This window comes from Chlorocebus sabaeus, chromosome 1 (assembly GCF_047675955.1).
Source record: "Chlorocebus sabaeus isolate Y175 chromosome 1, mChlSab1.0.hap1, whole genome shotgun sequence".
NCBI classification, from domain to species: Eukaryota; Metazoa; Chordata; class Mammalia; order Primates; family Cercopithecidae; genus Chlorocebus; species Chlorocebus sabaeus.
The window spans coordinates 1,993,772-2,019,302 of record NC_132904.1 but is presented as its reverse complement, the minus strand read 5'-3'; the positions used below and the strand labels follow the sequence as shown (position 1 = coordinate 2,019,302).

The 25,531-nt window shown below is 62.4% G+C and overlaps 2 protein-coding genes across 5 annotated transcripts; both read left to right on the top strand.

Annotated features, from left to right (window-relative positions):
* Positions 1-2,853: 2,853 nt before the first annotated feature.
* TH (tyrosine hydroxylase) lies at positions 2,854-10,724 on the top strand. 3 transcript variants are annotated; one of them, XM_073006504.1, is made up of 14 exons: positions 2,854-3,004; positions 3,883-3,962; positions 4,771-4,992; positions 5,958-6,132; positions 6,445-6,533; positions 6,691-6,758; positions 7,139-7,189; positions 7,609-7,754; positions 7,875-8,010; positions 8,094-8,163; positions 8,586-8,642; positions 8,880-8,975; positions 9,280-9,413; positions 10,261-10,724. In XM_073006504.1, the coding sequence occupies exons 1-14, from the start codon at positions 2,899-2,901 to the stop codon at positions 10,418-10,420; spliced, it is 1,590 nt and encodes a 529-aa protein (XP_072862605.1). In that variant the 5' UTR covers positions 2,854-2,898; the 3' UTR covers positions 10,421-10,724. The 3 variants fall into 3 exon arrangements, with proteins under 3 accessions (XP_072862605.1, XP_008002524.1, XP_008002581.1); XM_008004333.3 differs by lacking the exon at positions 3,883-3,962 and having other exon boundaries at positions 2,855-3,000; XM_008004390.3 differs by lacking the exon at positions 3,883-3,962 and having other exon boundaries at positions 2,857-2,988.
* A 123-nt stretch (positions 10,725-10,847) lies between these two features.
* INS (insulin) lies at positions 10,848-14,461 on the top strand. 2 transcript variants are annotated; one of them, XM_008004634.3, is made up of 3 exons: positions 10,848-13,092; positions 13,288-13,491; positions 14,244-14,461. In XM_008004634.3, the coding sequence occupies exons 1-3, from the start codon at positions 13,008-13,010 to the stop codon at positions 14,387-14,389; spliced, it is 435 nt and encodes a 144-aa protein (XP_008002825.1). In that variant the 5' UTR covers positions 10,848-13,007; the 3' UTR covers positions 14,390-14,461. The 2 variants fall into 2 exon arrangements, with proteins under 2 accessions (XP_008002825.1, XP_008002752.1); XM_008004561.3 differs by having other exon boundaries at positions 10,848-13,491.
* Positions 14,462-25,531: the final 11,070 nt, after the last annotated feature.

The following is a 25,531-nucleotide window of genomic DNA, read 5'->3' as shown; positions in this document are numbered from 1 at the left end:
GGTGGGTGACGCAGGTCAAGGCTCAATCCTGGGTGGTCCAGACTGGAGAGGTAGCCTCGGGCTGGGAGAGGGGAGGCTGGTCAAGGTGGACTTTCGGGGCCTCCATGGGTACCCTCACCATCTGGGATGGGGGAGGGGCATGGCACAAAGGAGGGCGGGACCAGGGCCAGGACTGGAGTCAGGGGCACCTCCATGCCCACAGGGGCCTTGGATCTGGGGTACAGCGTGGTTCCCTGGCCCTGAGGGGCTGGGTGTGGGACAGGCTTCCCAGGAATGGACAGGTAGGGCTGGATGCTGCCTGACTGGGGCAGGAGGCTGGAGGCAGGGCAGGTGCAGGGGCCTGAGGGCAGCACTCACCTCCTCAGGGGTCCAGGGGCCTCCCTGGCCTCAGCACCTGGCCTGAGCTCCTGCCTCCGGAGAGCCTGGCCTCAAGGAAGAGTCTAGAAAGCTTGGTTCCCATTGGGCTTCCATGAAAGCACAACTGGCCCAGGCAGGAAACCGAATTAAAAAAGCAATATTTGTATCAGTGGAAGACATTTGCTGAAAGGTTAAATCCACATCCGGCAGTGTTGGCCACGAGCCTCGGGCGTGGTGTTCCTCAGGCATGTCTCTCCTGGCCTGGACACCTGAGCACTCAGGCCACCCTGGGCAGAGCCGGGGCGGGGCGCTTGGGGGCCTGGCGCTGCCTCACCGAGGGATCCCCAGCCGTCGACCCTGGCGCAGGCAAATGACCCTCTTCCATGGACCTTGAGGGGACTCGGGGGGAGCCATGAAGAGCTTCAGCAGTCCTGGACACTGGGCATGGAGGCTGGGCCACCCGGGGCCATCATCAGGGACTCAGGTGTGTGGGCCTCAGCCCCAGGTGACAGAAGCTCACAGGCGGCAGGGTGAGGCCAGAGGTTGGGTCTTCAGGCAAATCCCTCCAACGCCCTTTTGAGCAGGCACCCAGACCTACTGTGGGCCAGGACCTAGAGGTGGAGGCCTTTGGGGAACGCCGTGGAGGGGCACAGCATCTCCGAGAGAGGACAGGGTCTGCACTGGGTGCTGGGAGACAGCAGGGGCTGAGCGGTGGGCTTCCCTGCCCCCAGGGAGGTTCCAGAGGAGTGCAAGGGAGGGGGCATTAATATCATGGCAAGAAAGGGCAGGCCTTGCAGAGTGAGCTGCGACCGAGATGGGTTTTGTGGGATGCACAGGAGTTCACTTGGATAGAGGTGGCTGAGGAATGACACTGTGAACTGGGGATCACGGAGCCCCAAATCCTTCTGGGGCAGGAAGTGGGAAGGGTCGGGGGTCTCCCCTTTGCTCTGACTGAGCACTCAGCCTGCAGAGGACAGCGAGGAGCCGCCGAGGGGTGTGGAACAGGGATGCCATGGCTGAAGCAGTTTTAGGAAAGGTCCCAGGGGCTATCATTGAAGAGAGAATGGGGACGGGGGGCATCCCACAGCTGACAGGAGCAGAGTGAGCCCTAAGAGATGCCAGCTCTGGGTGCCACAGTGACCAGCCAGGGAACACCTTCAAGAAGTCAGGGAGCGTCCAGGGCTTCTGCTTCCTGCTGGGCCCAGTGTGCCACCTTGGGCTGCCAACACCAGAAAGCCCAGCAGACACAGGAAGCCCCATGACTGTCGGAAACGGTTCCCCTCCAGGAGGGACAGCGGTGGCAGCGTTCAGCCTCGGGCCATGCACTCTGGGGCCACGTCCTTCCCTCTCTACACTCCACCGCTGTCAAGGTGGGCTCTGGCCATCTCTGCTGACCCCAGAGCGGTGAGGCGGCCTCCCCTTCGACCAGAAGCCACCCTGGGCAGGGGCATCACTCGCTGGATCGGGGCAGCGGCTGGGAGCAGGAGGTGCCAGTGGGCATGGGCTGGGTGCGGGTGCCTGAGGACTGTGGGGTGGACACGGAACTCGGGGGAGGCTCTAGGTTGTCCTCAAGGGAGTTCTCAGGTCACCCCAGGATCACCCTCACCCTCAGGCCCGGTGGGGTAGAGGAGAAACTGCAAAGGTCTCTCCAAGGCAAAGGGTATCGGGGCCCTCAGCACTGAGGGACGTGCGTGCTCTTCAAAGAAGGGGCCACAGGACCTCCGAGGGAAGCCAGGAGGCTAGCAGTGGGTCACAGAGGGGCTGGGTGGGGTGAGTGGAAGCCGTCCGTGGCATGCCATCCTGGCCCTGGTTGCCGTGGCCACCCTGGTGGGGGCTGCAATGCAGGAGGTGGGAGTCATTTGGAAACGCATGGCATCTCCTTGGGGATGTCTCCTGCAGCCTCCCAGGGTCCTCCACACTGGACGGGTGGGCCCTCCTGGGACATTCTGGACCCCACGGGGCAAGCCTGGGGAGCCTCTGCAATGACCACACCTGCAGGGCCTGGGGGCTGCAGGCAGATGGCACTCCTAGGAAACACATCGACGAGACACACGGCCTGGAGTCTTCGGGAGAAGCAAACAAATTGCCTCCTGACGTCCAGGGCTGGAGGCTGGATTCCCCATCTGGGGGCTTTCTGGGTCCATCTGCCACGAGGGTCTGGTGTTCATTAAAAGTATGCCCCTGGGTTGCCAGAGAGCCCCTCCCTGTGTGCTCCCTTGAGGGGTGTGGGGCCAAGGGGACCCTGGCTGTCTCAGTCCCCCGCAGAGCACGAGCCCCTGGTCCCCGCAAGCCCGCAGGCTGAGGATGATTCAGACAGGGCTAGGGAGTGAAGGCAATTAGATTCCACGGACGAGCCCTTTCTCCTGTGCCTCCCTCCCTCCCTCGTCACTCACCCCCGCCTCCATCAGGCACAGCAGGCAGGGGTGGGGGATGTAAGGAGGGGAAGGTGGGGGACCCAGAGGGGCTTTGACGTCAGCTCAGCTTATAAGAGGCTGCTGGGCCAGGGCTGTGGAGACGGGGCCCGGACCTCCACACTGAGCCATGCCCACCCCCGACGCCACCACACCACAGGCCAAGGGCTTCCGCAGGGCTGTGTCTGAGCTGGATGCCAAGCAGGCAGAGGCCATCATGGTAAGAGGGCAGGTAGGTGCCCGGCGGCTGCAGTGGACTGGAGCCCAGAGCTGGTGCCAGCTGCCTCTGCTACTCCCCAGCCTGGCCGGCAACCCCAGGCTCAGGATCCATGCAGACCCCTGGGACCCGGTGTGGGTGTGGAGTCCTGGGCATGGCGGCATCCCCTGTGCCTGGTGTTTGAGTCCCTGTTGGGGGAGGGTAAGGTGATGCTTGTCCCTGTGTGTGCCCCTCTTAGGCCGACCTCCCTCGGGAGTTGTGTGGGTCCCTGTGTCTTCTTTCATCTTGAATCTTAATGATGGGAACGTGGAAACAAATCCATCCAAAAAATCCCACATGACCAGAGGTCCCTGGCTGCTGCACACAGCCCCCACCCTACTTCCACCTGCCCCTGCCTCCCTCTGCCCCAGCTGCCCCGGTCAGCACCCCAACCAGCATGCCTGCTCCAGGAGGCAGCCCCAAGGCCCTTCCTGGGCTCTAGCAGCAGCTCATGGTGGGGGGTCCTGGGCAAATAGGGGGCAAGTCCAGAGTCAAAGAGTATCTGGGCTCTGGGGCGATTCCCATTGGCCTGTTCCTCCCTTATTTCCCTCATTCATTCATTCATTCACATGGAGTCTGTGTTCCCTGTGGCCCGTACTTGGAAGCTGTGTGTACAGGGGGCTGTGCCAGCCAGGCTGGATCATCAGGAGCTTCTCAGACTGCAGGAAGGGTTTTCAGTGCCTCCATGGGCACACAGAACCATGGTGTCCCTGGCACATTTAAAATGGATTTTTATTTATGGACCTCGACTGAAACGTGGTGTGAGTTGTAGCAGTGTCATTTCCAGGTACCTTCTCAGGGACGCGGGGTGCCCTCCCCCGCCCTCCCCCACTAGGCTCCCCACCAGGCCCTCCCCAGGGGGACCCAGGCCCAGCCTCACGGGCTCTCTGTGGCCTGGAACTGCAGCCCTAGCTGCATCCTACACCCCCGCCCTAAGGGTAAGAGGCAACTCCAGGAGGGGCTTCTGCTGCTCCCCTTCGTGTTCCATGACCCTAGAAGACCAGGGTGAAGCTGATTCTTCTCTTACAAGGGGCCCAGAGCCTTCTTAGGAGTTCAGCTCCAAGAGATGAGCCCCTCATGTCTGCCAAGTCTCCTTCTGTCCAGGCCTGGGACGGCTCTGGGATCGAGGGGTCGGAGGTGCTGATCCCAGGGAGAGACACCTGCACCCAGAGCTATGACAAAGGGCAGAGGGATGACAAGGCAGCCAGGAGTGGGCACCTGGGGGGTGGCACAGAGGGGAAGGGCCCGAGGACAGGCGTCCTGATGGTCTGTGAGAAAGGGCCCCTGTGCGGGAGCCAGGAGGGTAGGGGGTTTGTTCACTAGGGCCCTGTGGGGGCAGCTCCTTCCTGAGCTGCCGTTCCCTCCCCGGCAGCCAATGCCATCGTCCAAGACATCGCCCTCTTCCCATCACTAATCCAGTTAGTGCCTGGCCTGGGGACGGGTGACACAGCGTCTCTGTCTGTCTGTTCCCCACAGAGCGAGGAGCAGGCGAGCACCCTCCCAGCCCCTACTCCTCCCCCCATCCCCACCGCTTCTGGCTGGGCTGCCCCCATCGGGAAGGGTGTGCAGTGCCTGCAGGCACCTCGGCTAGCATCTGCCCCAGCAGGCACACAGTAGGCGCTCAACAATGTGCTCTCATGCCCGGCCTGTGTGATATCAGCGCCACCCAACTGTGGGATCAGCTCTGGGTGGGGGTCCCTGGGTCTCAGCAGGTGGAGGAGGCATGGGTGACCCCTGTCCCCACAGTCCCCGCGGTTCATTGGGCGACGGCAGAGCCTCATCGAGGACGCCCGCAAGGAGCGGGAGGCAGCGGTGGCAGCAGCAGCTGCTGCAGCCCCCTCGGAGCCTGGGGACCCCCTGGAGGCCGTGGCCTTTGAGGAAAAGGAGGGGAAGGCGGTGCTAAACCTGCTCTTCTCCCCGAGGGCCACCAAGCCCTCAGCGCTGTCCCGAGCTGTGAAGGTATTTGAGGTGAGCCAGTGGCCTTTGTGTCCCTGGGGCAAGTTCACCTGCGGGCGGGGCTGTGTGGGGTGAGTTCCTGGCCCCTTTATAGCAGAGGTGCAGCTACCCAGGCCCCTGAGGCCGGCACAGGATGCAGCGGGGGAGTCTCAGGCCTCGGCTTAGCCCCCATGGCATCTAGCTACACCCCTGTGTTTTTGAGAGATCCTGAGCCCAGCCCTAGGGCTGAAGCCACCAAGCCTCCACTGTGCCTCCTGCCTTGCCCATCCCCTGGATCCCCCTCATCCATTTCACACATGGGGGGCTCCCAGCAGGGCAGCACAGGAGGCAGGGGTAGGACGGTGTGCCCTCTCCCTCCCGCCCAGCACAGCGACTGAGGTGATCACTGATTGCATTAGTCACTCCGGCCCCACTGTGCCCAGGGGGGCAGGTGACCCGGCTCCCGGAAGAAGCTCCCAAATGACATTAAAGCCAGACTCCCCCGGCCCAGCTCCGCAGAGCCCGAGGGCCACTGCAACCCATCGCCCTTGTTGCTGGGCAACGGAGGTGGGGGTGGAGTGGACCCTTCCGGCCAGTGTCCTGGATACTCAGGGGCCATTGAGACTCAGGGCCCATCCTACAAACCTGGATGAGGCCACCAGGGTTGGGGGCACCTTCTGACCAGTGGCTGAGGAGCTGGACAGTGTGGCACGGCCTTGGAACACACAGACAGAGCCGCCCAGAAGCAGGTCAAGCCTCAAGCGGTGACAAATCCTGGTTAGGTGCATGACACAAAACCCAATTTGCCAGTGGCAAACCCTGGTCTGGTGGCTGACAGCTGACCTGAGCCTGGAAGAACGGGATCTGTGTGCTGCTAGAATAAAAGTCAAGGGCAGGGCCTGGCCAGCCGGCCAGATGTGCCTCCTCCTCCCCTCCTCCTCACCCTCTCTCCATCTCTGTCTCTCCTTCTCTCTCTCTTCCTGCTTTTGCTCCCTAAGACGTTTGAAGCCAAAATCCACCACCTAGAGACCCGGCCCACCCAGAGGCTGCAAGCTGGGGGTCCCCACCTGGAGTACTTTGTGCGCCTCGAGGTGCCCCGAGGGGACCTGGCCGCCCTGCTCAGTGGTGTGCGCCAGGTGTCAGAGGACGTGCGCAGCCCCGCGGAGCCCAAGGGTGAGGCGGTTTTCTGTCCTTGAGTGCCGCCAAATGACCTTGAGACGCTGGGGTGCAGGGGCTCCTGCAGGGGGACCCTACAGTGACCACGTGGTGGTGGACTGGTTCCCTCTCTGTGGGCTCCACTTTGCCCCCCGTTTTGCTACACATCAGTGTCTGGGCCTGGGGCCACCTCCAGAATCCCCCCGCAGCTATCACAGCCCCTGCTGCCTCTGCCCCGTGGAAGTCTTGTAGGGGAGGCTGCTTCAAGGTGGGTGACGTGGCCCCATGCCTCCAAGCTCACCAAGACCTCTTCCTCCATCCCCCATAAAGTCCCTTGGTTCCCAAGAAAAGTGTCAGAGCTGGACAAGTGTCATCACCTGGTCACCAAGTTTGACCCTGACCTGGACTTGGACCACCCGGTGAGTGGTGTGCCCCCCACTCAGGCCTCCTGCCCCTGATCACATCCCCTACCCTTATCCCAACCCTGGACAGGAGTCTGTCGGCTTCGGGAGCCCCCGTGGCCTGTGCCCCCAACCCGAGCACCGCCTCCTGACCTGTGCACCCCTCTGCCCTCAGGGCTTCTCGGACCAGGTGTACCGCCAGCGCAGGAAGCTGATTGCTGAGATCGCCTTCCAGTACAGGCAGTGAGGGGCCCCTGCGCTCGGGACCCAGATTCCGTCCTGCAGGCTCACGGTGGACCTGGGGGGCAGGAGGGAAGGACAAAGGGGAGGACCCATCTTGTCACAGCATCATTGCCTCCTGCCAGGCAGCTCTGCTCCAGGGCTTTCCATGTCCCCAAATCCCAGGGGGGAAACTGAGGCCCGGTGGGGGCTAGAGCAACAAGCCGAGGCCGCACAGCCGGCTAACGGCACAGTCAGCCGGGGTGCACCCTCCTGTCCATCCTCCAACCCAAAGGCCTCGCTGCACAAGGCAGGTGTGGACCTGTGCCCAGAGAGGCTCCCTCCCTCCCTCCTGCCCTTCCCACTCCCCGAGGGGACCTGCTGACCACTGGCCCCCTCCCCAGCGGCGACCCGATTCCCCGTGTGGAGTACACCGACGAGGAGATTGCCACCTGGTGAGACCCCGTGCAGCTAGCTGGCGAGGGACTGGGGAGGAGCCCGGGGGATGCCTCCTGGAATCCTGGTGTGTGGGGGCCGCCTCCAGGGACCTCGGCACAGCAGGACAGACTAAGGCCAGGAAGAAGAGGGACCTCCAGGGATCAGAATGTTGGGTTGGGAGGAAGAGGCTACCCATCCTGTCGGGCCATCCCCAGTATGCTGAGGGACCACCCCTCACCGCCCCCCAGCCCCTGGGATTCCCCAAAGCCACCAGCAAAAGCCCTCCCCAGGGGCCTGGGTCTTCACGGGTCCCCAAGAGGCGTGCGTTGGGAGGGGTTCAGGCAGGCAGAAGCACCCACAGCTCAGGAGGGGCTTCAGGGAGGGGGGTTCCGGCACTGGGGTGGGCTTGGAGGGCCCTGAGCCCCGCTGCCCGCAGGAAGGAGGTCTACACCACGCTGAAGGGCCTCTACGCCACGCACGCCTGCGGGGAGCACCTGGAGGCCTTCGCTCTGCTGGAGCGCTTCAGCGGCTACCGGGAGGACAACATTCCCCAGCTGGAGGATGTCTCCCGCTTCCTGAAGGGTGGGCCCAGACGGGAGGGGCGCGGAGCGGGGTGGGGCCGGGGACAGTCAGCCACGCGCCCCAGCCCAGCGCGGTTCCAGCCCGTCCTGGCTTGGCAGTGACCAGAGTGGCCCCTTGCAGAGCGCACGGGCTTCCAGCTGCGGCCTGTGGCTGGCCTGCTGTCCGCCCGGGACTTCCTGGCCAGCCTGGCCTTCCGCGTGTTCCAGTGCACCCAGTATATCCGGCACGCGTCCTCGCCCATGCACTCCCCTGAGCCGTGAGTGCGCGCCCCGGCCGCCAGCCCGAGGGTGGGGGGTGCGGCGCGCGGCCCCTCAGCCCCCCTCTCCCTCCCACGCGCAGGGACTGCTGCCACGAGCTGCTGGGGCACGTGCCCATGCTGGCTGACCGCACTTTCGCGCAGTTCTCCCAGGTACGCCGCGGCCTCGAGCGAGTCGGGTCGCCCAGGGGCTGGCCAGGCGCCGGGGGCGGGGGTCGATGTGCGGGTGGGTGAAGTGTGCGGCCTGCTCCTGGGCCCCGCCATGGGGGCTCAGCATCCCGAGGGTCGCGCGGCAGAGGGCGGGGCTGGAGCGGAGCCTCCCGCGGCCTGTGCTGCCACCTGCTGGCTACCTGGGAATGGCGCCCACGGGCTTAGGGATATGGTCAAGGAGGGCTGCCTGGAGGAGGAGGCCCAGTGGAGGTGCGGATCCAGTGGAGGTCGCCAGGGAAGGTCTCTGCCGCCCCGGAAGTGTCCCAGAGACCCCTGGAGGGGTTGCAGACACTCCTGGCGCCCCCACCTCGAGCACTGCCCAGGGCTGCCCCACCCCACCCTTCATCCTCCTCCCCACTCCACAGGACATCGGCCTGGCATCCCTGGGGGCCTCGGATGAAGAAATTGAGAAGCTGTCCACGGTGGGTTGACCCCTCCATGCAGGGCCCGGGGTGTGGGCTTAGGGGTCCGAATCCAGGCTTCGCCCTCCTGCCGTCCAGGCTGAGGCCTCTGCTTCCACCCAGGAATCGTGACCCTCACCCTGACTCGCCTGCGGCCTGGCCTGGGCTCCCCGGGGGTGGTGTCCTGGTCACAGGTGACCAGGGGCTGCCAGGTGGCGGCAGCGGTCTCAGGGCTGATGCTGCCTGCCTTCCCCACAGCTGTACTGGTTCACCGTGGAGTTTGGGCTGTGCAAACAGAACGGGGAGGTGAAGGCCTATGGCGCCGGGCTGCTGTCCTCCTATGGGGAGCTCCTGGTAAGACCCTCTCCTTGCTGCAGCCCCCAGCAGAGGGACAGGGCTGGGGGACAGTGCAGGGAGAGGACAGGCTCCCAGCGGGAGGAAACAGGCCTGGGCCTCCAGGACTCAGGCTCTGTTTGGGAGAAGGTTTGTCTCTACCCAGTCCTCACCCCACACTATCCCAGGCCTCGGGAGGCCTGGCGGGAGAGGTGGGGGCGACTCTGCCCCAGGAACCCCCCCAGCGTCAGGTTGTGGTACCCTGGTTCCCTCGGGGACCTGGGTGCAGTGGAGTCAGTGATGTCATTGGCCGGCCTCCTGCCAGCACTGCCTGTCTGAGGAGCCCGAGATTCGAGCCTTCGACCCTGAAGCAGCGGCCGTGCAGCCCTACCAAGACCAGACGTACCAGTCAGTCTACTTTGTGTCTGAGAGCTTCAGCGACGCCAAGGACAAGCTCAGGTGGGCTAGGCTCCTAGGGCAAGCCCCCCACAGTGCCCCCAAACTGGGCCAGCCGGGCCTTCCTTCTGGCCTTGAGCAGGGCTGGGCCTGTGAGCCCAGGTCACAGATAAGAACACCGACCCCCGGTTGCAGCAGCCCCCACACAGCAGGGACCCCGTCCGTGAGAAGGACCCCAGCGTCTGGGGAGGGGCAGACCTATAGGACTGGGGGCTGCTGGGTGGCCGGGTCAAGGCTGGTCTTGGACGTGCTGGCAGAGCCTGAGTTTTGTGAGGAGGTCGTGTGGAACCTGTCCCAACCCCCTGCCCTGGGATGGGGAGAAGTCAGAGGGGATAGACAGAGTCAGGGTGGGGGGCATGACGAGAGTGGGGTCCCCAGGGCTGGGGGCCTTTGGTGCAATGACCAGAGTGTCAGGAGAGGGGAGCAAAGCCCACTAGCCTCATCCTCATAAAAGGTCTCATCATTTTCCCTCCAGCCTCCTGTAGTGCACTGGGGAAACTGAGACCAGGGGCTATGTTTCCAGTGGGTGCGAGTGCTGAATTCCACCCACAGGCTTAGGGATATGGTCAAGGAAGGCTTCCTGGAGGAGGAGGCCCAGTGGAGGTGCAGAGAGGGATGGGATGCCCGGCAGAGTCTCTAGCGGAAAAGGCGCCTAGCCTATCTCCCCCATGAACCCCCTCACCCAGTCCTGGAAGAGGCCTCAGTGTCCCGCCTGAGACCAGGTGGCTCAGAAAAGCCCTAGGAACTCTGAGCCACCGTGAAGGTGGAAGCGCGGCCCCGGCTTCCCCTCTCCTGGAGGCTGCAGACTCTGCCTGCCAGTTGATGAGGGCTCTGCCACTCTCCTCCCCAGGAGCTATGCCTCACGCATCCAGCGCCCCTTCTCCGTGAAGTTCGACCCGTACACCCTGGCCATCGACGTGCTGGACAGCCCCCAGGCCGTGCGGCGCTCCCTGGAGGGTGTCCAGGATGAGCTGGACACCCTGGCCCATGCGCTGAGTGCCATTGGCTAGGTGCAGGGCACCCCCGAGGGCCCTTCCCAACCTCCCCTGGTCCTGCACTGTCCTGGAGCTCAGGTCCTGGTGAGGGGCTGGGTCCCGGGTGCCCCCCATGCCCTCCCTGCTGCCAGGCTCCCGCTGCCCCCGCACCTGCTTCTCAGCGCAACAGCTGTGTGTGCCCGTGGTGAGGTTGTGCTGCCTGTGGTGAGGTCCTGTCCTGGCTCCCAGGGTCCTGGGGGCTGCCGCGCTACCCTCCACCCTTCCCTGACACCGTCTGCTGCCCCAGTCGCCATCACAATAAAAGAAAGTGTGGTCTCTACAGTTGCCTGGCCCCACGTCTGTGCCACAGAGACAGGCCTGGGATCCCCAGGCTCCCACACCCCGCCCCAGCCTCACGCAGGGGTTTCGCCCTGGCCTCCTTCCTCCTCTGGGAGATGGCTGGCCACCCTGGCCAGGGAGCTGGCCCCTCCGGGCCTGGTTTCCCTGTTAACCCTGAGGCCCCACCCAGCGCTGAGCCCCCAGCAGCTCCAGAGGCTCGGGCACCCTGGCTGAACTGCCCCATCTCTGTGGGGTGCCCTCCCAGGGTGGGGGGCCAGGTGACAGTGGGAGGACCTCTCTCAGGCCTGGCAGGGAGCAGGGTCACAACCGTGCTGGCTGGGGGTGGTCTCAGAGGTGGGCCTGCAGGCCTAACCCTCCCTGCTGACGGGGCTCCCAGCCCTTGAGAGGAACGGGGATGGAGGAACAGCTGCCCCAAAGCCGTCGCCCACCCGCAGCAGGCTCTGCAAACCAAGGGGGAGCCTCAGCGTGGCCCCCAGCACACATACTGATGGGGAGGGTCCGGCTGAGCTGGTGCCCAGGCAGATGGTCTGGGCCTGTCTCCCCAGCGAGGCAGGCGGGGACTGGATTTCAGACTCTAAGATGCCCCTGGCTTACCCGAGGGGCCTGGACGTTGCCCTCCAGAGAGAGCACCTAACACCCTCCAGCCGTGACCGGCCAGGGCACCCCCTTCCTACCTTGGAGAGAGCAGCCCCAGGGCATCCTGCAGAGTGGCTGGGACATCAGCTGGCCTTCAAGGCCTCTCCCTCCCTCCAGCTGCCCTACCACACTCTGCTGGGATCCTGGCTTGCAGCTCCCAGGGCCAACAACCCGGGCAAACTCCTACTCATCCGTGAAGGCCCTCCCGGGCACGGCAGTCCTTCCCAGCCTGGCAGTCTGTTCCTCACACACCTTGTCAGTGCCCAGCCCCTGAAGTTGCACCTGGGGGTGTCTCTGAAGGGCTGTGAGCCTCAAGGACGCCCTGGGAAAGTGCCTGCCTTGCCTGCCCCCAGCCCTGCCAACCCCTGGCTCTGCCCTCCCACCTGGGTCCCCCCGATCCAGCCTCCCTCCTTACACACCCCTCTTAAGGAGGCACCCATGTCTTCTCCCGCTGCTGGGCCTCAGAGCACGGTGGCGTCCTGGGGCAGCCCCTGCATGTCCTGCTGTGGCATGGCTTGGGGTGGAAAGGGCAGAAGGGAGGGGCCCTACAGACAGCTGGTGCCCACTACCAAACCTGCTCGGGGCAGGAGAGCCTAAGGCTGGGTGTGTGCGGGGCGGCCTCGAGAGGTTCCGAGGCTGAGGCCAGGGTGGGACATAGGGATGGGAGGGGCCAGCGCACACGATGCTCCAACTTGCCTGCCCCCATGGTCTCGCTCTCCTGCTGCTGGGACCTCCTGATCCTGCCCGTGGTGCTAAGAGGCAGGTAGGGGCTGCGGGCAGCAAGGCTCGGAGCCCATGCCCCCTCACCATGGGTCAGGCTGGGCCTCCAGGTGTCTGTCCTGGGGGGCTGGGAGGGCCGGAGGGGTGCACCCCAGGGGCTCAGCCCAGATGACACTATGGGAGTGATGGGATCGTGGGGCCTGGCCAGGAGAGGGAAGATGGGCAGGGGCTCCCAGAAGAGGAGTGGGGGCTGAGAGGGTGCTTGGGGAGCCTGGATGGAGCTGGGCCGGCGCACAGCCTCCTATACCTGCCCGTGGAGTCCTGCCGCCAGCCCCAGATCACATGGAAGATGAGGTCCGGGTGGCCTGCTGGGGACTCACTGTTCGTCCCCGGGTCCCTGGGTTGTGCCCTCCTTCTGCCACCCTGGGGAGCTGAGGGCCTCACCTGGGGCTGCTGTCCTAAGGCGGGTGGGAACTGGGCAGGGAGGGGACCCTCCCTCACTCCCCCATCCCCGCCACCTTGGCCCATCCATGGGGGCATCTTGGGCAACCAGGGACTGAGAACAGGGGTCCCGAGGACAGGGGGTCTGGGGACTGTGGTGCAAAGAGCCCTGCCCTGCAGCCCCAGCTCTCCTGGTGTAATGTGGAAAGTGGGCCGGGGAGGGCTTTGCTCTGCTGGAGACATTTGCCCCCAGCTGCGAGCAGGGAACAGGCCTGGCCACCAGGCCCCTGGTTAAGACTCTAATGACCCGCTGGCCCTGAGGAAGAGGTGCTGACGACCAAGATCTTCCCACAGACCCAGCACCAGGGAAATGATCTGGAAATTGCAGCCTCAGCCCCCAGCCATCTGCTAACCCCCCCACCCCAGGCCCTAATGGGCCGGCAGCAGGGGTTGGCAGGCTGGGGAGATGGGCTCTGAGACTATAAAGCCAGTGGGAGCCCAGCAGCCCTCAACCCTCCGGGACGGCTGCATCAGAAGAGGCCAGCAAGCAGGTCTGTTCCAAGGGCCTTCGCGTCAGGTGGGCTCAGGGCTGCCCCACTTGGGGGTTCCAGGGTGGCTGGACCCCAGGCCCCAGCTCTGCAACAGGGAGGACATGGCTGGGCTCTTGAAGCGTTTGAGGGTGAACCCAGGGGCCCCAGGGCAGGGCACCTGGCCTTCAGCTGGCCTCAGGCCTGCCTGTCTCCCAGGTCACTGTCCTTCCGCCATGGCCCTGTGGATGCGCCTCCTGCCTCTGCTGGCGCTGCTGGCCCTCTGGGGACCTGACCCGGTCCCGGCCTTTGTGAACCAGCACCTGTGCGGCTCCCACCTGGTGGAAGCCCTCTACCTGGTGTGCGGGGAGCGAGGCTTCTTCTACACGCCCAAGACCCGCCGGGAGGCAGAGGACCCGCAGGGTGAGCCCCACCGCCCAGCGCTGCCCCTGGCCGCCCCCAGCCACCCCCTGCTCCTGGCGCTCCCACCCAGCGTGGACAGAAGGGGGCAGGAGGCTGCCACCCAGCAGGGGGTCAGATGTACTTTTTTAAAAAAGAAATGAAGTTCTCTTGGTCACCTCCTAAAAGTGACCGGCTCCCTGTGGCCCAGTCAGAAGCTCAGCTTGAGTACGGTGTTGGCTTCAGCAGCTGAGTCCCAAGATACATCAGAGGGTGGGCACGTTCCTCCCTCCACTTGCCCGTCAAACAAATGCCCCACAGCCCGTTTCTCCACCCTCATTTGATGACCACAGATTCAAGTGTTTTGTTGAGTACAAGTCCTGGGTGACCTGGGGTCACAGGGTGCCCCACGCTGCCTGCCTGAGTGGGCCAGACCCCTGTCGCCAGGCCTCATGGCAGCTCTGTAGTCAGGAGATGGGGAAGATGCTGGGGACAGGCCCTGGGGAGAAGAACCGGGGGCACTCATTCAGGCTCCCACTATGGCACCACCCTGGGGCGGGGGAAGGAGGTAGGACATGTGGGCATTGGGGCCTGTGGGTCCACACCCAGTGTGGGTGACCCTCCCTCTAACCTGGGCCCGGCTTGGCTGGAGACGGGTGGGAGTGCGACCTAGGGCTGGTGGGTAGGTGGGCACTGTCTCTCCCTGACTGTGTCCTCCTGTGTCCCTCTGCTTCGCTGCTGCTCCGGGACCTGCTCTGCGTGGCCCGCCCTGGCAGTGGGGCAGGTAGAGCTGGGCGGGGGCCCTGGCGCAGGCAGCCTGCAGCCCTTGGCACTGGAGGGGTCCCTGCAGAAGCGCGGCATCGTGGAGCAGTGCTGCACCAGCATCTGCTCCCTCTACCAGCTGGAGAACTACTGCAACTAGATGCGGCCCGCAGGCGGCTCACACCCTCCACCTCCTGCACCAAGAGAGATCGAATAAAGCCCTTGAACTAGCCCTGCTGTGCCATCTGTGTGTTTTGGGGGCCCTGGGACAGGCCCCGCTTCCGGGCACTGTTGTAAGCCCCTCCCAGCTCTCTCCACGCTCTCTGGGTGCCCACAGGTGCCAATGCTGGCCAGGCCCAGCATGCAGTGGCTCTCCCCAAAGCAGTGATGCCTGTCGGCTGCCTGCTACCCCCTCCCTGTGGCTCAGGGTCCAGTATCAGAGCTGGGGGGGCCGCTGAGAGGCCAGGGGTGGTGGGGCCACTGAAAAATGACTTCTTGTTCAGTAGCTCTGGACCCTTGGAGTCCCCAGAGACCTTGTTCAGGAAAGGGAATGAGAACATTCCAGCAATTTTCCCCCACCTAGCCCTCCCAGGTTCTATTTTTAGAGCTATTTCTGATGGAGTCCCTGTGGAGGGAGGAGGCTGGGCTGAGGGAGGGGGTCCTGCAGGGCAGGGGGCTGGGAAGGTGGGGAGAGGCTGCCAAGTGCCACCCACTATCCCCAGCTCTGGGCAGCCCCAGGACAGTCACATACCCTGGTCTCGAGGCCCAAGCTGGCAGCTGTCTGCAGCCACAGCCTATGCCAGCCCAGGCCCAGCCAGACACCTGAAGGACCCACTGGTGCCCTTCAGGAGGAAGGAGGAAGCAGGAGAGGTCAGATGGCAGCATGAGCTGGGGCAGGTGCAGGGACCATGGCAGCACTGGGCAGGGCCTCAGAACCCACACCTTGGGCACCCTGGCCATAAGGCCCTAAGGATTGCAGCCCAAGAGCACCAGGGAACCACCAGGGCCAGAGAGGCAGAGACCAGGGCCAGGGTCCCTCCCTCTCCCAGAAAGCAGGGCCGCTTGGCTGGCTTCCTTTGCTACAGACCTGCTGCTCACCCAGAAGGGCTGACGGGCCCTGGTGATAAGGTCATTCTGACTCCAGGTCCTTGGGGGTCCTGACACGGAGCCTCTTCTTCAGCACCCCTGAGCACAGGGTGGCTCTGCAGGGCATTCAACCTAGTGGGCAGACGAGAACCCAGGGGCTGCCTGGACCTACTGTGGCCTGGGAGGTCAGCGGGTGACCCTAGCTACCCTGTAGCTGGGCCAACCTGCCTGCTGCCCAGGCCAAACCAATCTGCACCTTTCCTGAGAGCCCCACCCAGGGCTGGGCTGGGGATGGCTGGGCCTGGGACTGGCATGGGCTGTGGCTGCAGACCACTGCCAGCTTGGGCCTCGAGGCCAGGAGCTCACCCTCCTGTTAGGGACCTGGCCACTGGGGCAGCCCTGTCCCTAAAGCTCTGAGTTCACCCCTTCCCCATGACCACATCAGCCCCCTCCACCCAGAGATGTCACAGCCCCCAGCTAGCCCCGCCTCCAGAGTGGGGGCCAAGGCTGGGCAGGCGGGTGGACGGCCGGACACTGGCCCCGGAAGAGGAGGGAGGCGGTGGCTGGGATCGGCAGCAGCCGTCCATGGGAACACCCGGCCGGCCCCTCTCGCACGGGTAGAGACAGGGGCGCCCTGCTGGAGCTGAGGTATGTGAGCTCGCGCGGGGCTGGGCCAGAGCAGGAGCTGGTGGGTCAGCTGGGAGGCTGCCCACCAGTTGGCCATTGGCCAAGCTGTTGCCCTGGCCGAACCTGATGGCCAACAAGGTCGTAGGGAGTGATGGGCAGAGACCCGTTCTGGGAAGGGAGGGTCAGTGCTCTGTGGGGGACCATGTGTTGGAGTGGAAGGCAGCAGGAGGAGCCCTTGGGTGTCCAGGGACTCCTGGACAAGGCAAGACCCCAGCCTTCCGGGACTTGCAGAGCAGCTGGCACTGGCTGGTGCTAGGGGCTGAGGAGTGTCCTTTGAGGGGCCAAATTTTCTGTGACTTCTGTCCTGGGGGACTTCTGGCCTGAGGCCTCAGGAGAGGGGAAGGCTGCCCACCCAAAAGAGACGCAGCCATGGGTACCCTCAGCTGCCCTGGGCCAGAGCTGGGGCCAGTTTTCACCTTGTTGAGACCCAGGACTCTGTCCCCCAAGCCTGTCTTCTCCAGCACCTTGACCCCAACCTCCCACACTGTGTCCTAGAAAAGGTGGACACGGGAGACCAGAGCCAGGGCAAGGGATCACCCCTCCATCCCCCCAGGCCCAGTGAGAAGCAGCTGGCCAAGGTGATCCAGGTGGCAGAGAGAGCATCAGACCCAGTTTACTGTCAGGCACCACCTTGGGCACCGGTCCCCAGATGCCCTGGCTGGGAAGTGTGGATGCTCCCGGAGCCCCCAGCTCACCCCATGTGAGTCAGGCCCACAGAGCTTGGCTCTGCAACACCTGCTGGGCTGCTGCCTATGCTCCGCCCCTTCTGGGAAGTTAAAAGACAGCCCTTCAGTGTCCAGTGCCTGGCCTTGGAACCTGGGCTCCACACGCCCACCGGGCTGGCAGGGGCACTCAGCTGCCTCCAGCCCCGGTGGTCACCCTGGCGTTGGGTGCATCTAACTGCTCCTCAGTCACAAAGCAACTGCTCCCCAAGGCTCCCCAAACCTGCCGGCCCCCCTAGAAGCCTCTGCCCATTCCTGGAGGACTGAGGGCAGCCTGTAGTCCATCCCGCACACAGCCTTCTGTCTGGGCATCCCACCTTCACATGTGCTGAGCAGGGAGGAAACTCTTGTACCACGTTCCTTAAGCGGAGACTGAAACCTGGAACCAGGCACATGGCACGTGCCCCCACCCACCCAGGACACACTGCGGTGTGGCTGCCTCCAGGCTGGCTCCCTGGATTACGTCTGCTCCTGGCATGGATAACTGGCACCTTTGCCTGGCCATTGGGGCAGTGTTTGCCTTCCCCTGTCAGCAGCAAATATTTACTGTCCTCCCTGTCTCCAGGCCTGAGCAGACCCTGGGGGGATGAGAGTGGACTCAGGGGTGCTGAGGGTACCCTCCTGCCCTTCAGGTCCTGGTGCCCAGCAGGGGTCCAGCCCAGGGAAGAGAGTGAGGCCAAGACAGGTGGTATTTAAGCCTGAGCTGCTGGGAAAGGTAGCCCTGGGCAGAACTTGGGTGGAACATTGGCCAGTGTCTGTCTCCAGCCAGGCTATGAGGTAGCTTGTTCCAGGATGGGCACCTTTCCACTCCCAGCACTGTGGCCAGGAGCCGCCATTCACAGGTGCGACCAGCAGATGGCATCAGAGCCTCACTTTTGATGCACTTCAGTCACCAGCCACGGGTCCAGGCTCTGGCCGCCACCCAGGGTCTGAGCAGCTGCATTCTGCCCCTGCTGGGCACTCCCAGGGGCTGTGGGGCCTGTGGGGCCTGTGGGGGCCTTGCCGGACACTCTTGGGAGCTTTGGGGTCCCTGCTGGGCACTCTGAAGAGCGTGGGGCTTAGGAATGAGAGGAGGCATCTGATGATGATGAGGGGGTCCACCGAGGCCCCCAGCCTGCTCAGGTCCAGTCTCGGCCCCCAAGTCAAGCCTCAGGCCAGCTTCTCACTGGCATGGGTTTCTCAGAGGGCCGGGACAAACGTCCTGGGTCTCTAATATTCCGAGAAAACCTCTGGCTAGACTCTGAGCCCCACCTGCGGGCCCTACAATCACAGAGAGCCAGGGTGAGAAGACCGGGGGACTCCGTCCCATCCTCGTCATGGCTGAGCCCACCGTGGCTGGAGGTGGACCGGGCTGTGGGTTTGCTGAGGGTCCCCCCTGGGGACTACTGAGGCTGGAGGCCAGTGGTGGCCAGGGGGCTCCATCCCTCAGCCACTCCAGTCGGAAGGTCGAGTCCTGGTTCCCATGTGAGGAGGGGGCTTCAGGGACTGGGACCTGGGGGCATGGAAGGCCTGGAACTGGGGTCCGGGCCTCTCAGGGTTAGCGTGTTCCCACGCTCCCCTCCGCCAGCGCCGTGAGGAGAGGGAGGTCCACTCTGGAAAGAATGTTTGGGGGCAGGGGTAGACAAGGTCTGGGAACGCGGAGATGACACGCTGGGGTGCCGCCTCCGCACCCTCCGCCCTTCCTCCCACTATTGTTTCTGGCCTGGGCCGCAGGAACAGCAAGGCAGATTCCTTCGAAAGTGGGGCCGGCCGGAGGCGGTACCCCATCGTCCCTCTCGCGGCCCAGCCGCACTGTGCTGGCGCCAAGCTCCCTGCCGGCCTCCCACCCGCTCCTCCGCGTCCTCAGCTCACTCCCCTGCTCCCAGGTGGCCCCAGTCCCCACCCCACCTCGCTTGGACTCCCCACTTCCTGCCCATCTGCTGCTGTCGGGTGACATCCTCCTTGACCCCAGGGACTGCTGAGGCAGCCTCCAAGCCTCCCAGTGTCCCTGAGGCTGCCCCTAGAAGCTGGCTTGGGGCTGTACCAAAAGTCACCCCACAGTCCCCACTTTCCAAGGCAGGGAGATAGCAGAGATCTCAGGGTGCCCGTGGACCGAGGACTATGTCAGAGTTGGGGTCCCTCAGGCCGAGGGAAAGATAGGTGGTGCCTGCCAGGCTCTCCTCACCCAGGGAGGCTGAGAATGTCTAGACCCAGGTGGCTGTGACCCCTGGGCAGTGTCACAGGGCTGCTGAGGGCTGCGCCAGAGCCAGTCCCACCCTGGCCAGGGATGGAGACCGGCCTCGAGGAGGCCCAGCCCTGGGGGTCTGCAGGCCTGTAGGCTTCGGGGAGGCTCTGCCCCCTGCAGCCCAGGCTGCTGAGTCATCAGAACCTCGGGGGCGCCGCGGGCCCCACTTTCCGCCCAGGCCTCTCTCTGACCCCCTTCCCAGCCCATCTGTGTTTTTGGAAAACAGAACCAGAGCCCCCCACGGCCCTGCCAACTTGCGGCTGCTCATGCTGGGACTCAAATCGCACCCTTCTGTCTTCAAAGTCCACCTTCTCTTCAAAGCTCGGTCCCACCCCAGCCCAGCCTCCATAGGGCCACCACCTGCCCACATCCAGGCCTGCTGCTGCCCAGCTTCGGAGGGACCTTGGGCATCCCCTGATCCTCTCTAGAGCACAGGATCCCTGGCATGGGCCCATTACATACAGGTGGCTGGGTGGGTGGTGAGGACGGGGTTGGGAAGAGATCCTGGGGACCCCATGGTGGAGGCAATGAGGCTCCCAAACCCCGACTCCGGGGATGGCTGCTTGGTCTTCCATTGGGCCCTCCAAGCCCTGACCTCCAAGGTGCAAGGAAAGCTTTCAGGGGCAGGGGCGAGTGGAAGGTGGGCTTCCTCCCTTGCCACCCGGGCGGTGGGCCCAGGGCAGATGCTCCATGGGCACTTCCCAACCTAGGCCCAGCTGTGGGGAAGGCGGGAGCAGGCGGCCAGGCTCCAGGCAGGGGGAGGAGTTGCCTGAGAACTAGGGGAGAGAGGGAGGGCTGGGGCACCCCATGCCAGCTCCAGCTGCACCACCAGAGCTCAGAACAGAGCAGGCAGGAGCCAGCAAGCTGAGAGGCTTCCTGAAGGAGGTGTCCCAGACCCTGCCAGCACTGCAGCCTTAAGCATGAGTCCACGCTGGGCTCCCACTGCCAGGGGCGCAGACCCAGCCCAGCACTGCCCATGCTGCCCTCGCCAGAGACCCATACAGAGTCAGCACCTGGGTCCTTCCCCCTGGCTGGGCATGGGCTGGCCCTGACAATGAAGAAGGGGTAGCTGTGGCCTCAAGGTCTACAACGGACTGTGATCTGTGGGTGTCAAGAAGCCACAGGCCCTCAGTGTCCACAGGGCCAGTGTGGGGTTGAAGGGTGAGAGCTGGCAGGCGGGGTTGACATCCTGGCTCTGCTGCTGGTGGCTGTGTGGCCTTGGGAAAGTCACTTAGCATCTCTGGGCCTTGGTTTCCTCATCTATCAGAAGGGAATCAAAGGAGCCCCTGCCTGCCTCGGCTGCCAGGTGGTGTAGCTCAGTGGTGTCTGTGAGCGGCAGCCCTCGGGCAGCTGTGCCTCTGGCTTCAGTACACACATGAGCTGCTTTCTGGGCCTTCAAATTACGGGGACAGCCCTGCGGGTGTGTTTCATGTCTGGGCACCACCGCAGGGGGAAGCTGACATGTCCTCCGTGGGAAGTGGCAGTCCCCATGGCTACCGGGCACGAACAGGATGTGTGGAAGGGACCTTTTAGGGAGGAGCAGCTCCCCAAGGGAGGATCCCGGGGCTGGGATACGGAGGCCTCTGCACATCTTGGAGTAAAACAAGCAGGAGGGGCTGGGTGCGGTGGCTCGTGCCTATAATCCCAGCAATTTGGGAGGCTGAGGCGGGCAGATCACCTGAGGTCAGGAGTTTGAGACCAGCCTGACCAACAGGGAGAAACCCCATCTCTACTAAAACTATAAAATTAGCTGGGCGTGGTGGCACGTGCCTGTAATCACAGATACTCAGGAGGCTGGGGCAGGAGAATCGCTTGAACCTGGGAAGCAGAGGTTGCGGTGAACCGAGATGGCGCCATTGCACTCCAACCTGGGCAACGAGAGCGAAACTCCATCCCAAGAAAAAACAAAAACAAAGAAAATCAAAACAAACAAAAAAACCAGCAGGGGGGGCTCTGAGGTGCCTGCGACACCCAGGTGCCATCCGTGGTCCTGAGGCCCACCATAGGGAAGGGGCCTTTGCAGCTCTTTCAACCCCCAACCCAGCTTCCAAGGAAGCCCAGGGCGGGGAGAAACCTCAGCGGCACCATCAGAGCTCAGAACAGAGGAGGCAGAAATGAGCAGGGAGTGGGGCCAGGGAGGCTTCCTGGAAGAGGTGTCTCCTGCCTTGCTGGCACTGAGGTCTTGAAGATGGGTCCATATCGGGCGCCCGCTGCCAGGGATGCAGATCCGGCCCAGTGCTGAAATATGTGCTCCTGGAGCCTCCCTCCTCTTCATGAGCCACAGGCTGTGAAAACCCCAGAGTCCTCCCAGGCAGCAAGTTTCTTTGTTTGTTTGTTTGTTTGTTTGTTTGTTTGTTTTGAGAGTCTTGCTCTGTCGTCCAGTCCAATGGCGCGATCTCGGTTCACTGCAACCTCTGCCAGCCAGTCAGTTTTCCTGGAGTAGGTGGAGGAGTCTTTGCAGAGAGATCTCCCAGGCTGCCTAGGCCTGCCGCAGAGTTGCTGTGCAACTAGGCAGTGTTTCTGTATGACCACCAAAAAAGGTTTTGGCACCCGTGGGTAGGGGAGGCAGGGGCAAATATCACTGGACGTCAGGGAGAGGATAAAATTGAACGTCTGTTAACATTGATTTTGTGCCAGAGGTGGCTACCCAGACCCACCCACTGAAGCGGTGAGGTTGGAAGGGAGAGGGAAGGCGTGAACAGGTCTGTCCAAGGTCGTTGGCAGAGCGGGGCTGTGAACTGGGTTAGCCCCCAGGCCCCTCCTGCCCATCCGTCCTCCAAGCACTGATGTGTGAGTGGCACAGTGGGCCCCTCGGCCCTGCCAACCCCTCGGGCTGTGGCCCTATAGCCTTTGAGGGACGGCCTCACTTCCCCAGCAGAGGCAGCCTGGCCTTCCAGTACCTCGATGGTGTAGGGCTCCGGGGCCACAATCTGGTGTTTTCAGGACTAGGTTGTGAGTTACTTCCTCTTTTTCTCTCAACTCCCAAGATTTAGTAAAGCGGCCGTGTAGCCATGGTCATCATGGCAATATCGATTTATTGGAAAGCAAGGTGCTTTCTGAAGTTGTGGATGTAATTCTCACACGTGGCCACAAGGTGTCAGGCTCGGGCCAGATTTGGAAATCTGCGCTTTCCAGGTGGAGCAGGGTGGGGCTGGGACGCGAGTTAAGAACGAAATTCGGCCCATCTGGGCTCATCCCAGGGACGCTGCCTCTGAAAGGCGATCCCAACGTTCTACCCCGGGCCTCTCAGTAATAGATCTGATCTTATTTTCATGCTACTGTAGTAGTTTCCTCTCTTAGAACAACACGGATGTTTCAGAAAGGTGTTTCCAGACCTATCCTGTGGCTTAGGCCTTAAGCTTTAGGCTGCTCACCAGGCCACAGCCCCCTGGGGTAGGAGACACCCAAAGGGAGGAATTCCCTCAGCGCCCCCTCCCAGTCCTGTAATGCCAGGACAGAAGCAGATAAGAGCCCCGGATCCAAACACAAAGGCGCAGAACCCATGGCACCCCGACACTGTAGGGAGGTGTCCTAAATTTGCCCCCAGAGTCCCCCTCCAGAGTGCCCCAAATTGCGGTGCCCAAGACCTTTGGGTTATGCCGCTGCAATCCTAGAAATGGCCGCCAGGTGTCAGCATAAGGCCACTTAAGACACTAAATGGCGAAGGCTTGGTATAGAAGATTTCTGGGGGTTCCCAAGACCCTCATGCATGAACAAGGGTGGGCTGAGCCTCTCCCAGGCCTAAGAGGCAGTGGAGCAAGGAGATTTTCTATGTCACGTCCCTCACTCCTGCATCACAGTTTTTGTCCGTTTCACGGTCCCTCTCACCCGTCTCCATAAAGCATGTGTGCCCCCTGACCTCTGTGTGGAAAATCTGTGGAAGGTAGAGCTGTGGGATCACAGCTCTCGTAGCCCAACTCACTGATCCCCAATGCCTCTAGTCCTGCCTCGGTGGCACCATGGCTGAGCTGCTCCCCGGGGGCCCTTTCTTTCCTGACCCCTTCTCCCTGCTCGCCTTCTGTTTACACACCCTGTGTTACAAGATCCTGATGGGATAGCATAGCCCCGGACTAGAGTGAGCTCCTCCTGGGCCCATCCAGATATGGACTTTCAGTCCAGGGCAGAGTTTGGATTCAAGACACCATTGTGGGACTGGGAGGCTCTAGGTTGCCTGGAGTTTGAGCCGTGGGCTGCTTCCCTTTCAACCCCTTAGTTGCCCACCTCCTCAACCTGGGGACCCTTCATTTTGGGGGGCATCCCATGAAATCACTTCATCTGGCTTGGTGTCAGTCCTTCACTATCTCTAGGTCCATCTGCAGCTTGGGAAGTCCCAGCCAAGTGTCTCCAGGGGGCTCTGGCTGTCACTCTTTGCAACATTTGGGCATCTCGCAGCAGACGCTGGGGCCCGCACATGCTGCAGGGCCTCTAAGCTGTAGAGCTCCAAAGCAGAGCAAGAGCCAGCAGGAGCAAGGGCTGCTTCATGCTGACTTCCTTGTCTCTTTGTTTTGTTTATTTCCCTGAGTCTTTGTTTTGTGTCTTCTCTTCTTGCAGGCTTGAGGAAGAGGTGTCAAATCCCCAGTAAGACTTGGTCTAATCCAGTGGGTGATTCTTTCTGAACCCTCCCTGAGCTGCTGCCAGCTCCGAGTCTGTGCTTTAGCTGGAAAGTCTGTGAACCCATTCAGTGCTCTGGACCTGACAGGGTCATTAGCATCCCTCCCCACCCAAAAGCCAAGTGAAAAATCCCAGTTTCCCTCCTCCCATGGGAGGGCATGGCTCTGGGGCATCTGCATCTTATTTGAGACATCCCCCAACACATGCCAGATTTTAATCCCCTTCAAGTCTAATTCTCTTCCCTGTTGAAATCCTTGTTATCCCCACTAGATGTCCTATTCCTCCAGCTAATGAAGGGATTTAAGATGAGGGCTTGAAAGAAAAAGGGAAAGGGGACAATTAAATGCCAACCCAGGCTAGTAAGCTAAACACACTGAAGGTGGTTGGGGTGCATGGGTGTTGGGAGGGTGGGGACTGGTGGCTCTCTGGAAAGTACATGTCTTCACCTCTTCCTGTGTGCCTGGTCTTCCTGCAGGCTTGGGGAAGAGGTTCGAAATTTCCAGTGTGATTTAGTCCAATCTGGTGAGTGCTTCTATATGAACCCTCACCCTGCTGCTGTCAGCTTTGGGTCTGTGCTTTGATTAGAAAGGCTGCAAACCTGTCCAATCACCCCATCCAGGAATGCCTGTGAGTGCCACTTGCAGCAGTATCATTAGAACTTAGTACCACACATGAAGTGCACGAGGTCAGATCAGATATGAACAGTGAAGCGGAGAACTCCCAGCTAGGTCCCTTGTCCATGGAACATAGAAGGACATAACTGTACTAGAAACACCTAAAATCCAATTTTTCTGCTCATTCTTGAACCCTGCTTTTCCCACTTATTCCTCCACCATTTTACCAGTGCCACGCCCACCAACATTCCAGGGTGTCAAGTAACTGCCAAGTGTCACTCTAAGTAGAGCTACACCCACTCCCCACTACCTCCACATAGCCCCCACCTCCTGGCTGGCAGGGGGCTTCTGGCTTATACCCACGCCTACAGGCGCCTTTCTGCCAGGTCAGAGGTGGGCCAAACCTCCATCCCCTAATGCACCATGCCCTGGTGCTGGAAAGTGCCTGAGCCAGCTGCCCCAGCGGCCTCAGCACTACCAAGTTGGCACAAAGCTCCCCAAATTTGGAGGGGCTCAGGGAAAGGAGTGGAGGGGATGAGGAGGTGAGGAGCGAACCCATCATTTCAGTTGGCATTTGAACAGGTGCCATGCTTAGCAGAGATGAGGCTATCCCATCTGTAGGGGCTGCATTCACATGCACACTCTAAAAGTGCCCTGCGTTTCTCCAGCCTCAGCCTTGTCCCCCTCCTCCTCCTCCACGTCAACCTGGCCAGAGGGTCTGGACGCCACAGCCAGAACGCCACCTGCTTTGGTGGCGACTGCTAATATTGGCCAGGCTGGCAGATCATCATCCAGGCAGTCTCGGCAGAGAGCCTTGGGCACCAGTGACTCCCAGTCCTCTTTATCCACTGTCCAGGAGCTGCGGGGATTGCGCAGACTAGAGTACAGGTAACTGGGCTCCCATCCCTTGAGTGTGGGAGAAGAGCTGCATTTTGAGTGTTCAGGCGTGGGTGGGCCCGGAGCTTGGGGCAGCTGCCAGGATCCTGGTTTCTGAAGGAGGGGAAGAATTTCTGCTGCTGGAGGGTCCAGGGAAGCCTCCTGAGAGCAGCCTCAACTTCAACTTCGGGGGTGGCGGGTGGCAGGGAAGCCTGAGAGCAGCCTCAACTTGGCGGGGGTGGCAGGAAAGGCCATTGTGGAGAGGGTTCTTCTATAGGGCTGTACAAAGCCACTAAGGCTTTTGCAAGGAAAATAGGTTTTCCTTTACTAATTCACCAAGCAAAATGGGAGGGGTAGGGGAGGAGGGCCAGGCGGCTCTTCCCAGCGGGAACACACAGCTGTCTTCACAAGTGTAAAGGGAAGAGTCTTTCTGTGTGAAAAATTTCCTCCTGTTGCATCCCCCACCCCATTCCCAGAGACAA

What these genes read in the sequence shown, in the direction of transcription:
- TH (XM_073006504.1), top strand. Translation starts at nt 2,899, where the DNA reads ATGCCCACCCCCGACGCCACCACACCACAGGCCAAGGGCTTCCGCAGG. An exon ending in ATCGCCTTCCAGTACAGGCA is followed by an intron (nt 6,759 to 7,138) that starts GTGAGGGGCCCC and finishes CCCCCTCCCCAG; the next exon opens with CGGCGACCCGATTCCCCGTG. An exon ending in GACGCCAAGGACAAGCTCAG is followed by an intron (nt 9,414 to 10,260) that starts GTGGGCTAGGCT and finishes TCTCCTCCCCAG; the next exon opens with GAGCTATGCCTCACGCATCC.
- INS (XM_008004561.3), top strand. Translation starts at nt 13,008, where the DNA reads ATGGGCTCTGAGACTATAAAGCCAGTGGGAGCCCAGCAGCCCTCAACC. An exon ending in GGAGGCAGAGGACCCGCAGG is followed by an intron (nt 13,492 to 14,243) that starts GTGAGCCCCACC and finishes CCGCCCTGGCAG; the next exon opens with TGGGGCAGGTAGAGCTGGGC.